Source organism: Salmo salar, chromosome ssa25, assembly GCF_905237065.1.
Source record: "Salmo salar chromosome ssa25, Ssal_v3.1, whole genome shotgun sequence".
Classification (NCBI taxonomy): Eukaryota; Metazoa; Chordata; class Actinopteri; order Salmoniformes; family Salmonidae; genus Salmo; species Salmo salar.
The window spans coordinates 21,333,447-21,347,089 of NC_059466.1; the positions used below are offsets into that span (position 1 = coordinate 21,333,447).

At 44.7% G+C, this 13,643-nt stretch overlaps 1 protein-coding gene across 1 annotated transcript; it reads left to right on the plus strand.

Annotated features, from left to right (window-relative positions):
* The first annotated feature begins 114 nt into the window (after positions 1–114).
* Positions 115–7,884, plus strand: LOC106586369 (60 kDa heat shock protein, mitochondrial). The gene is made up of 10 exons (XM_014173566.2): positions 115–276; positions 1,872–2,047; positions 2,325–2,660; positions 2,840–3,029; positions 3,219–3,387; positions 4,694–4,793; positions 5,270–5,515; positions 6,044–6,218; positions 6,363–6,541; positions 7,068–7,884. Exons 2-10 carry the CDS (start codon positions 1,874–1,876, stop codon positions 7,221–7,223), a joined length of 1,725 nt encoding a protein of 574 aa, XP_014029041.1. The 5' UTR covers positions 115–276; positions 1,872–1,873; the 3' UTR covers positions 7,224–7,884.
* Positions 7,885–13,643: the final 5,759 nt, after the last annotated feature.

Consider the following 13,643-nt stretch of genomic DNA (forward strand, 5'->3'; position numbering starts at 1 on the left):
ACACACAAAATAAATGATTTTCCTAAAACAAAGTGCATAAATAGCACAATTATTTGACATAATATGGTTTTGATGTAAAAAGTCCTTCAACTTCAGGAAATATTTATATATATTTTTTCCTATGCATGTTTAGGGGTGGACCGGTAAATTGCCCGGATGCTAAAGGCAACGTGCATTGTTGCCTGTCTCTGTTGCACAACTGCTGTACCATTCTTTTCCACGTTATACCATCTTGTCTCCTTCAGACGAGCAAATCGTGTCATCATTAAACAACAAGTAAGTACTATTATGTCTTCGTAACATTTTATAGACCTTAATGAGCATCAATCTAAACAACATATTGTCTGAAACGTCATGCTTTTGTTAGCTGAACATATTTTCAAGCCTGTCATGCCTCTCCAACAACGACATTCAAATAAGTAGCTATCTGTGCTAACGTTAGCTAACTAGCCTAAGTAGGATTAGGAATGTAACGTGCATCCAAGTTGCCATAATTACAAGACACTGGTAATTATGGCAACTTGACTTGGCTGTCTTTCTCCAATACTTTCCCATTAGTCTTGGTATTTACGTTTAATTGGTATTTCGATGGTAGTTAGTCGCGTAATTGTTTTCATATTGATTGTCATGTCCTCTCATCTTGATTTAAATAATGAGAGCCCAATTGGTCACATTGACTCACGTCATGACATGCTGTACCTACAAGAGATTTGATCGCCGTCACAATTTATTCCAAAAGATTGTTACATTTATCTAGATTTTTTTTCTCCCCCCACTCAATCTGCATTTGTCAGATATTGAATTCTGTAAATCCGAAGTTAAAGGGGTGAGCAGTCAACCCAGTCCGGTCTTGTCCAAGCTCGATCTGGGCTAGTGTCTACTCGGGTTGCTATAGGCTGCATATAAATAAACCTTTGCATTTTCAGTTCACAAATAATGCTTTCTTTTGTCTTAGGGCATCTTTACTACATTTTCAATTAATTCAGTAGCTAGTTCATTCATTTGGGGAAGGCATTAAACGTTACTGTGCACGTGCCATATGAGCAATTTGACCTTACGCTACATGTCCTGAACACACGTGGGCAGAATCAGGAAAAGAGCGGTTCGAGACATACGTCACAATTTAGCAAATCTCAACAAACTCCCCATCAGATACAACATTAATTTGTAATCAGAGATTAACAACCAAGTGCAATAGCCCTCATATGCTGAACATGGAATTAGGCTGCTACTTGATTATTATGCAGAATTCTAACGACACAGATTTCCTATTAAATGAAATCTAATTCCTAATTCTATGGCTATCTTGTCCTCTGCCCTCGGTTTGGGTTCTGTGGAATAAGAAATTCTGCCAAATCATTCACATGTTGACTAACTCTTATGATAGCCTACTGTGACAGTTTATTAAGATTCTCTCCTTTTGAGACCATGACCTGTTAAATAAGTTTGGCATTTAAATGTCTTGGTCTTTCTGCAAGACATCAAACACACATTTGCATGTGTTCGCTCTGTGTTATGGAAATGATGTCCTTGAGAGTTTCGGTGTATTGCATCATAGGTATCACTTCATTCGTTGATTCTTGTCTTACAACTCTTTCTGTACCAGGAGTGGTCACTAGGGTGTACTTGCCATTGTCACCTCCAGACATTGTCCATATGTGACATCTGGACTGGGGGAGAAGGTGTTTTGGGAATGATCCGGAAGGTTCATGTGTTACAGGCCAAACAAGTAGTTTGCTACTTTTAGCTATTACCAACACATTGAAGTGTATATTAAAAGGAAGGGCCTGATAGCCAACAGCTGTTGCCACAACGCAGGCTTTTTGAGTGGACTATGACATAGTAAATACAGTTCTCTTTCTCCCCTTCAGAGATGTTGCGTCTACCCACAGTGATGAGGCAGATGAGGCCAGTCAGCAGGGCCCTGGCCCCTCACCTCACCCGGGCTTACGCCAAGGACGTCAAGTTTGGAGCCGATGCTCGGACCATGATGCTGAAGGGAGTGGATCTGCTGGCTGATGCTGTCGCCGTCACCATGGGACCCAAGGTAGGAGAGGAGGGACTTGCTATGACCATGGGTTGCGGTATTGTGGTGCCAAATGAAATATACAATTCTGTACGATTTTTACATTTCACTCTGATTTCGTGGAATGTACGAAACTGCTATGTAAATCCAATCCATTAGTGTTCCACTTTTCATTTGACTCTCATTTCCACCCGAAGAACCCTGTGCACCACAGTGTCTTGTTCCAGGTGCTGTTTCTGGCAGGAACAACTGAACACAAGTGTTTTGAGCTGTATCCTTTCCCCCTCCCTTCCTCCAGGGTCGCACAGTCATCATCGAGCAGAGCTGGGGCAGCCCCAAGGTGACCAAGGACGGTGTCACTGTAGCCAAGGCCATCGACCTGAAGTGCAAGTACCAGAACATTGGTGCCAAGCTGGTCCAGGACGTGGCCAACAACACGAACGAGGAAGCGGGAGATGGCACCACCACTGCCACCGTGCTGGCCAGAGCCATCGCCAAGGAGGGCTTTGACAGCATCAGTAAAGGAGCTAACCCTGTGGAGATCCGCCGTGGCGTCATGCTGGCTGTGGAGACCGTCATCAACGAGCTGAAGAGGATGTCCAAGCCAGTCACCACCCCTGAGGAGATTGCCCAGGTAACCAATTGTGTTAAGAATATTGATTGCTCAAATAAGTCAATATTCTTATCATTTCATATCTATTCAATTGATGCAAATTATTGTTTTGCGAGATGCGATATCTATATTCTACTTTATATTAAGATAACCTTTTGATGGTGACTAATGTTTTCAATGCTTTCTGTTCTGTCTGCTAGGTGGCCACCATCTCTGCTAATGGAGACGTGGAGATCGGCGCCATCATCTCCAACGCCATGAAGAAAGTGGGCCGCAAGGGAGTCATCACTGTCAAGGATGGCAAAACCCTTTATGATGAGCTTGAGATCATTGAGGGGCTGAAGTTCGACCGCGGATACATCTCCCCTTACTTCATCAACACAGCCAAAGGTAAGGTCCCCATGACCCCACCACCAAGCCCATCTTCTGCTGTTTTGGGGCTTTAAGATGAAGAGAAATTCCAGCACACTGGTGATCTTGATGCTCTACAGATTTAATGGGTTTTTATGGTCTTGATGCTCCACATTTGGCCATTTTGGAGCTTTTACATCAACCGTCTCCCTCATCTCTGCTCCTCAGGCCAGAAGTGTGAGTTCCAGGATGCCTATGTGTTGCTGAGTGAGAAGAAGATCTCTTCTGTCCAGAGCATCGTCCCTGCCCTGGAATTGGCCAACCAGCACCGCAAACCTCTAGTCATCGTGGCCGAGGATGTTGACGGAGAGGCCCTCAGCACCCTGGTCCTCAACAGGTCAGTTCCCTGTCCGTTAAGCACCCTGTGTCTCAGAGAAGCAGTTCTGATCTGGGATCGGTTTTGGCTTTTAGATCATAATTATATGCACGGGGGACCTGATCTAGGGAAAGAGTCCAAATGAGATGCTTTGTGAATACAGGCCCTTGTACTCAGTCGGTGTCCTTTATTTAACCAGTAAACACCCTTAAGTACCTCTTTTTGCTCTCCCCTTCACATTAACACTGACTGACTGCCTGGGCCAAAGGGACACAACCAGCTCACAGGCCTGCAACAATAATATAAAGGGCTTATCTATATCACCAACATCATTCAGCTCTAGGTATTAATATATGACTGAAGAGTCAACCTCAATAAAGCTGTAGACCCTTTCACAATTCCTGCCCTCTCTTTATGGGTAGAGGAATGTGTGTAGATGTAGGGAGTCAGTCAGTTTGGTGGAGTGTTATTTTAACCTCTACAACGGCTGCATTTACACAGGCAGCTCAATTCTGATCTTTTGCCACTAATTGTTTTATTGACCAATCAGATCTTTGGCCAATAATTGGGCAAAATATCAGAGTTGGACTCTCTGTGTAGACTTAGATGCTGGAGGGTGTTGGGTGTGTTATCAGGGGTTCTCAAACTTTTTGGGGTTGGGGATCCCTTTTGTGATGGCATTCATTGCAGGTTAGTATTTTTTTGTAATGAATTTTGTTCTGGAGGCAGCTCTGTAGTGTGGTCACTAGCTGGCACACCCACAGTCATAAAATATGATTTTAAACCTAACCTTATCCACACTGCTATAGCCAATTTTCACTTTGCAGCTGGCCTATCTAAGGGGAACTCGCTCAGGTCTGTCTCCAGGACAAAACGTGTTATTAATCCGAACACAATTTGAGTGAGATAAAAATAGGATACAAGGAGTTTTACTATGACTTCAGCAGTGCATGGCCAGACAAACCAAATCTCGTGCACTGGGAAGGAACATTTTTTAAAGGCCCACCTCTTGGCATTGGATACATTTTTGCAGTTTAAACTAATTTCCTGCAATACTTCAAATTTTGCCATGAGGCAGAGAAATTTGCAGTTTTAAAGCTTAAATTACAGTGCATTTATGTATACACATTTTGGAGGGATACAAGACGTATTGAATTGAAAAATATATAATTGGTGGAGTACTCTGGATACCAATATCCCTGTAAGCCTCCCAGTCCCATGTTGCACAGGGTTAAGAAATTGTATAGATTCACAATATTTTATTACACACTCTAAAATATTCCCACTTTGAGAGCCTGTATTATATTAACCTCTACTCTTTCTTTAGGCTGAAGGTGGGACTGCAAGTGGTGGCAGTCAAGGCCCCAGGCTTTGGAGACAACAGGAAGGCCCAGCTGCATGACATGGCCGTTGCCACCGGGGGCACTGTAAGATTACTTTTACAATACAACCACCCCATGGTCACATTGATCTATAATTACTGTAAGAATACTTTGACACCAACCACCCCATACTTGCATCAGTCCATTTTGATTTGAGAAAACTAATTGTAAAGCAAGATAAGTTAGTGCGGCTTGTGCAGTGCTTTTCTGTCGTTCCCCCTTCTACACAGAAACATGTCTCCTACTATCCTTGTCTGACTGCATCCCATGCCAGGCAGGGACGCTTAGTCTGACACTTCTACACTGGCATGATTTGCCAATCAATGAAGAGAGTTTGCGTAATCATGCTTATCCCATGGTTGAGGCTTTAACTTGGACCTGTTGTAATAATGGAAACTGCACCCTCATGCCTCTCTTGAAAGATGGGTGCCATTTTGAAATGTTCAATTAGGGCCAATGTATACCTGTTCAAATCCTGCCCTTTACTGACATCCCTCCCTTTCCCTCTTCCTTCTCTTTAGGTATTTGGTGATGAAGCGGTGGGCATTGCCCTGGAGGACATCCAGGCCCATGACTTTGGTAAGGTTGGCGAGGTGTCTGTCACCAAGGATGACACCATGCTGCTGAAGGGGAAGGGAGACACTGCGGCCATCGAGAAGCGCCAGGCAGAGATCGTTGAGCAGCTGGAGAACACCACTAGCGACTACGAGAAGGAGAAGCTCAACGAGAGGCTGGCCAAGCTGTCTGACGGAGTGGCTGTGCTCAAGGTCAGTCACAGGGCAGGGGTTAAGGGGGAGTGGGGAAGGGGGTCAGCTGGGCTCCCGAATGACACAGTGGTCTTAGGCACCATCTCAGTGCTAGAGGCATCACTACAAACACCTTAGTATGAAACCAGGCTGTATCACAACCAACCGTGATTGGGAGTCCCATAGGACGGAGCACAATTGGCCCAGCATCATCCGGGTTTGGCCAATGTAGGCCGTCATTGTAAATTAGAATGTGTTCTTAACTGACTTGCCTAGTTAAATAAAACATGGAGGGGGACATACGATCGCAGAGTGAAAGTCTTAAGAGTGTAGCGAGATGGGTAGCAGTATGATTTGATTGCTTTTTGTCCTTTTAATGTCCCTGAATATTGTCCAGTTTTAGTCTAGGCCTATGAAATTAGGTAGGATGTTAAAATTAGGAGATGCCTACTCTGAGACAAGATTTACATTTGTTAATGAGTCGCTTCTGTATCTACCTTGCATGGCAGAGAAAGTGAAAGTGTCACTGACTGTTCTGTTTTGTTCCAGGTAGGAGGAACGAGTGATGTGGAGGTGAACGAGAAGAAGGATCGTGTGACAGACGCCCTGAATGCCACCAGGGCCGCTGTGGAGGAGGGCATCGTGCCCGGAGGTGGCTGTGCCCTGCTGCGCTCCATCCCTGCCCTGGATGCCCTCGTGCCCATTAACACTGACCAGAAGATTGGTAAGTAGAGTTCCTACTCTGGATCTTAACCTAACATGCCAATCGGTTTTAATTTTGGCTGTAAAGTTGTTAGATTTTTCTTTCCAACTTCTGGACAGATAAGTATTGTAGCTTAACTTGGTGTATCACTTCCTGTCTCCATAGGAATTGACATCATCAGACGAGCCCTGCGTGTGCCAGCCATGACCATTGCGAAGAACGCTGGTGTGGAGGGCTCTCTAGTGGTGGAGAAGATCCTTCAGGCCGCGGGGGAGATAGGATACGATGCCATGGAGGGAGAGTACGTCAACATGGTAGAGAAGGGCATCATCGACCCCACCAAGGTATGGATGCTTCAGCTCGGCACTACTGTCGTTCACCCAGCGTACAAAAGATATAAAGACAGGTTCAGTTTTCTAGTGATTGGAAATGTACAGCCATAATGTTTGCAAAAGTTATTTTTAATTCAAGTGCTCATTCTGCAAATGTATTTGTTTTCAATAAACAGTTGGAGAGTAAATATATAGTTTACATGTTGTCAAATCTAAGCCAACCCTTTCTGTTTTGCCCCATAGTTGCTAAATAACCAAATGAAATGTATTTATAAAGCCCTTCTTACATCAGCTGATATCTCAAAGTGCTGTACAGAAACCCAGCCTAAAACCCCAAACAGCAAGCAATGCAGGTGTAGAAGCACGTAGACAACCCGTCTACTTATTTTTTTTCTACTTCCGTTATGATGTAATCTTTGGTTAGACTGACATAGCATAGACAAAAGTTGGCTGATGGCGGTATCACACGTTGTCTGATGATTTTGCTCCCTTTGCCGGTGTCTGTCTGTATTACAGCAATGACTGTCTCCCCCTACAGGTGGTAAGAACGGCACTGATGGACGCTGCAGGTGTTGCTTCTCTGCTCTCCACCGCAGAGTGTGTGGTCACAGAACTGCCCAAGGATGAAAAGGAGGCTGGCATGCCAGGTGGCATGGGTGGTATGGGGGGTGGCATGGGAGGTGGCATGTTCTAAGGCTCACCTCAAAGTGCTGTTTAGACTTAATGGCAGCATGAGGCTAGGGGGCAAATTATCCCTCCAACCCCAGACCTGCCTAAACAGACTGGCCATAAGTTTGTTGGTGCTGCAAATGGATGAACCCTACTACTTCTGCTGATTGTCCACCCTCTGTAAGACCGGACCAGCCTCGCCCAGCCTTACTCCGTCCCTCTACCCACACCTGACTGAGGCTCTGACCGACTCCAATCTGCACCGATGATTCCCCCCCCCCACACAGTTTACCTCACAAACATGGCAGTCTCATCATCCATCCTCAACATGCAAAATAGTCATAAATATAATGCAGAATATTCACTGTCAATTATGAAAGATGCTCACCAGTGAGAATAATGCAATGCTGTTCTTGATAAGTTGTCATTTGATATCAAATGGAAGTAATGAAGCCTGTTTGTGTGCACTACAGAAGTTCAAAAGAGAAGACTGACCTAAAATGGTCAAACACAGTATAGATGTAACACAATATTGATTTACAGAAGGGGGGGGGGTTGGGTTGCAGGAACAACACTTATTTTTTTGTAACCTTTTTGTTAATTTCAGTTTTCCAGGTTCATCCACAATGTTGGGAGGAACCATAACTGAGAGGGGTTAAGTTAATTAAAAAACAATTATTGCTGAGCATGAGCGTTTTCTTGTCTTCTCTGACCTGATTTTAATACTCATATTCTGTTACTTTAGAACTGAAAGAATAAATCAATACATTTTACTAAGAAACATGACCTTATGATTGGATAAGAGTGCCTCGTTTACTAGTAATTTAGCGGAGGGGACGGCTAAATCAGCTAAATCAGCTAAATGCCTTTCTGGCAAAGGGAGGGCGCAGTTTGCAGAGGTTGAATGGGTAGGTAGATGTAGCAGTTTGGGCCAGTGAAGGTCTAAGCCACACGTTTTAATGTTAAACCCGTTGGTGTCCTTGTGACCTGATGTGTACTTACTGCTCATGATATTTAGCCTACATTTTATTTGCTGTGTGTTCAATAGGAGCCACAAACTATCATGCGCGCGTGTAAGCAAGCGTTAAACTGTGCTACTCTATTTCTCCCCCTCTACGTTATGTCTTTGCAAACAACTGATCATTCAACGTGTTTTGTACAATGTAGAGATTTTGTGATTTTTTTTATTTTTATGTATTTAATAAAATCAAATGTTCTGAAGGAACAAGTGTATTGTGCTTTTTTTTTAATGACCAAACATACAACTTCAGAATATCTGCAGCTTTCAAAGTATGATACCAAACAAACGCTGAACTAGAATTCTAACAAAAATACATTTGAGATTCATGAACTACAGTGTACATTAAGTCTATGTTAAATTAAACCGCGTAGTGAGTGCATTCCCGCAACCACTAAGAGCATTGAAGTCCAAGGCGCAACTTCTCCGCTGTTTTAAGTATTGTGGCTACCACGCTGTAACCGCGTGACACGAACTCGTGCATATATACTGTGACGGAGCGAAGTCTTGCATCGCGGTCATCTCAATTTCTGCGTTGCTGCTCGTGGCAGTATCATTTCGCTGAATCTACACTACATTGACAAAAGTATGTGGCACCCCTTCAAATTAGTGGGTTCAGCTATTTCAGCCACACCTATTGCTGACAGGTGTATACAATTGAGTTCACAACCATGCAATCTCCATAGACAAACACCGGCAGTAGAATGGCCGATTTATTTTATTTTTTATTTATTTCACCTTTATTTAACCAGGTAGGCAAGTTGAGAACAAGTTCTCATTTACAATTGCGACCTGGCCAAGATAAAGCAAAGCAGTTCGACAACATACAAAAACACAGAGTTACACATGGAGTAAAACAACATACAATATATGATACAGTAGAAAAATAAGACTATATACAATGTGAGCAAATGATGTGAGAAGGCAAAAAAGGCCATGCTGGCAGAGTAAATACAGTATAGCAAGTAAAACACTGGAATGGTAGATTTGTTATTTGAAGAACGTTCAAAGTTAAAATATAAATAATATAGTGCAAAGGAGCAAAATAAATAAAATAAATAAATACAGTAGGGGAAGAGGTAGTAGTTTGGGATAAATTATAGATGGGCTATGTACAGGTGCAGTAATCTGTGAGCTGCTCTGACAGCTGGTGCTTAAAGCTAGTGAGGGAGATGTGTTTCCAGTTTCAGAGATTTTTGTAGTTCGTTCCAGTCATTGGCAGCAGAGAACTGGAAGGAGAGACGACCAAAGGAGGAGTTGGCTTTAGGGGTGACCAGAGAGATATACCGGCTGGAGCACGTGCTACAGGTGGGTGCTGCTATGGTGACCAGTGAGCGGAGATAAGGGGGGACTTTACCTAGCAGGGTCTTGTAGATGACCTGGAGCCAATGTGTTTGGCGACGATTATGAAGCGAAGGCCAGCCAACGAGAGCGTGCAGGTCGCAGTGGTGGGTAGTATATGGGGCTTTTGTGACAAAACGGATGGCACTGTGATAGACTGCATCCAGCTTGTTGAGGAGGGTATTGGAGGCTATTTTGTAAATGACATCGCCGAAGTCGAGGATTGGTAGGATGGTGAGTTTTACGAGGGTATGTTTGGCAGCATGAGTGAAGGATGCTTTGTTGCGAAATAGGAAGCAAATTCTAGATTTAACTTTGGATTGGAGATGTTTGATGTGAGTCTGGAAGGAGAGTTTACAGTCTAACCAGACACCTAGGTATTTGTAGTTGTCCACAAATTCTAAGTCAGAACCGTCCAGAGAAGTGTTGCTGGACAGGCAGGCAGGTGCAGGCAGCGATCGGTTGAAGAGCATGCATTTAGTTTTACTTGTATTTAGGAGCAGTTGGAGACCATGGAAGGAGAGTTGTATGGCATTGAAGCTCGTCTGGAGGGTTGTTAACACAGTGTCCAAAGAAGGGTCAGAAGTATACAGAATGGTGTCGTCTGCGTAGAGGTGGATCAGAGATTCACCAGCAGCAAGAGCGACATCATTGATGTATACAGAGAAAAGAGTTGGCCCAAGAATTGAACCCTGTGGTACCCCCATAGAGACTGCCAGAGGTCCGGACAGCAGGCCCTCCGATTTGACACACTGAACTCTATCAGAGAAGTAGTTGGTGAACCAGGCGACGCAATCGTTTGAGAAACCAAGGCTACTGAGTCTGCCGATGAGGATGTGGTGATTAACAGAGTCAAAAGCTTTGGCCAGGTCAATGAATACAGCAGCACAGTATTGTTTCTTATCGATGGCGGTTACGATGTCGTTTAGGACCTTGAGCGTGGCTGAGGTGCACCCATGACCAGCTCTGAAACCAGATTGCATAGTGGAGAGGGTGCGGTGGGATTCGAAATGGTCGGTAATCTGTTTGTTGACTTGGCTTTCGAAGACCTTAGAAAGGCAGGGTAGGATGGATATAGGTTTGTAGCAATTTGGGTCAAGAGTGTCACCTCCTTTGAAGAGGGGGATGACAGCAGCTGCTTTCCAATCTATGGGAATCTCAGACGACACGAAAGAGAGGTTGAACAGGCTAGTAATAGGGGTTGCAATAATTTCAGCAGATCATTTTAGAAAGAAAGGGTCCAGATTGTCAAGCCCAGCTGATTTGTAGGGGTCCAGATTTTGCAGCTCTTTCAGAACATCAGCTGAATGGATTTGGGAGAAGGAGAAATGGGGGAGGCTTGGGCGAGTAGCTGTGGGGGGTGCAGTGCTGTTGAATGCAGTAGGGGTAGCCAGGTGGAAAGCATGGCCAGCCGTAGAAAAATGCTTATTGAAATTCTCAATTATAGTGGGCTTATCGGTGGTGACAGAGTTTCCTATCCTCAGTGCAGTGGGCAGTTGGGAGGAGGTGTTCTTATTCTCCATGGACTTTACAATGTCCCAGAACTTTTTAGAGTTTCAGTTGCAGGAAGCAAATTTCTGTTTGAAAAAGCTAGCCTTGGCGTTTCTAACTGCCTGTGTGTATTGGTTTCTAACTTCCCTGAAAAGTTGCATATCGCGGGGGCAGTTCGATGCTAATGCAGAACGCCACAGGGTATTTTTGTGTTGGTTAAGGGCAGTCAGGTCTGGGGAGAACCAAGGGCTATATCTGTTCCTGGTTCTACATTTCTTGAAAGGGGCATGCTTATTTAAGATGGTGAGGAAGGCATTTTTTTTTTAAATAACCAGGCATCCTCTACTGACGGGATGAGGTCAATATCCTTCCAGGATACCAGGGCCAGGTCGATTAGAAAGGCTTGCTCGTTGAAATGTTTCAGGGAGCGTTTGACAGTGATGAGTGGAGGTCGTTTGACCGCTGACCCATTACGGGTGCAGGCAATGAGGCAGTGATCGCTGAGATCTTGGTTGAAAACAGCAGAGGTGTATTTAGAGGGCACGTTGGTTAGGATGATATCTATGAGGGTGCCAGTGTTTGCGGCTTTGGGGTTGTACCTGGTGGGTTCATTAATAATTTGTGTGAGATTGAGGGCATCAAGCTTGGATTGTAGGATGGCTGGGGTGTTAAGCATGTCCCAGTTTAGGTCACCTAGTAGCACGAGCTCTGAAGATAGATGGGGGGCAATCAGTTCACATATAGTGTCCAGAGCACAGCTAGGGGCCGAGTGGGGTCTATAGCAGGCGGCAACGGTGAGAGACTTGTTTTTAGAGAGGTGGATTTTTAAAAGTAGAAGTTCAAATTGTTTGGGTACAGACCTGGATAGCAGGACAGAACTCTGCAGGCTATCTCTGCAGTAGATTGCAACACCGCCCCCTTTGGTCGTTCTATCTTGTCTGAAAACGTTGTAGTTAGGGATGAAGATTTCAGAGTTTTTGGTGGACTTCCTAAGCCAGGATTCAGACACAGCTAGAACATCCAGGTTGGCAGAGTGTGCTAAAGCAGTGAATAAAACAAACTTAGGGAGGAGGCTTCTAATGTTAACATGCATGAAACCAAGGCTATTACGGTTACAGAAGTCATCAAAAGAGAGCGCCTGGGGAGTAGGAGTGGAGCCAGGCACTGCAGGGCCTGGATTCACCTCTACATCCCCAGAGGAGCAGAGAAGGATGAGTATGAGGGTTGGCTAAAAGCTATAAGAATTGGTCGTCTGTGACGTCCAGAATAGATAGAAAAAGGAGCAGGTTTCTGGGGGCGATAAAATAGCTTCAAGGTATAATGTACAGACAAAGGTATGGTGGGATGTGAATACAGTGGAGGTAAACCTAGGCATTTAGTGATGATGAGAGAGATATTGTCTCTAGAAACATAATTGAAACCAGAAGATGTCATAGCATGTGTGGGTGGAGGAACTGAGAGGTTGGATAAGGTATAATGAGCAGGGCTAGAGGCTCTACAGTGAAATAAGCCAATAAACACTAACCAGAACAGCAATGGACAAGGCATATTGACATTAAGGAGAGGCATGCTTAGCCGAGTGATCAAAGGGTCCAGTGAGATTCAGACAGCTAGCCGGGCCATAGGTAGCAAGCTGGTGGAAGATGGAGGGAGGTCTGTATTTAGCCACCTCGTGCGTTTCCGTCTGTGGATTAGTGGGGTTCCGTGTGGAAGGGGGGAGGGAGGGAGCCATACTGAAGAGCTCAGTGACATGGCACCATCATAGGATGCCACCCAGTTTGTCAAAGCCCTGCTAGCGTGCCCTGGTCAACTGCAAGTGATATTGTAAAGTGGAAATGTCTAGGAGCAACAATGGCTGAGCCACAAAGTGGTATTCCACACAAGCTCACAGAACGGGACCACTGAGTGCTGCAGCACGTAGCAAGTAAAAATAGTCTATCCTCTGTTGCAACAATCACTCAGGTCCAAACTGCCTCTGGAAGCAACACCAGCACAATAACTGTTCGGCTGGAGCTTCTTAATGTGTTTCCATGGCAGAACGCTACCTGCCCGAATGCATAGTGCCAACTAAAGTTTGGTGGAGGAATAATTGTCATGGTTCGGGCTAGGCCCCTTCATTCCAGTGAAGGGAAATCTTAACACCACAGCATATAATGACATTCTAGATGATTCTGTGCTTCCAACTTTGTGGAAACAGTTTGGGCAAGGCCCTTTCCTGTTTCAGCATGACAATCCCCCGTACAGAAATGGTTTGTTGAGATCGGTGTGGAAGAACTTGACTGGCTTGCACAGAGCCCTGACCTCAACCTTATCTAACACTTTTGGGATGAATTGGAATGCAAGCCAGTCCTAATCGCCCAACCTCACTAATGCTCATGGCTGAATGGAAGCCCACACAGCAATTTTTTAACATCTAGTGGAAAGCCTTCCCAGAAGAGTGGAGGCTGTTATCGGCAAAGGGGGGACCAACTCCATGTAGTGTATGTTGCAAAGATTTTTAGAACTAACCCAAGGTATACCAGTCTATTGTTTCCAATGGGAGCAAACGAATCCTAGTGGGCAGGACAAGCAAGGTGGGCAGAGCTAAGCATGAGC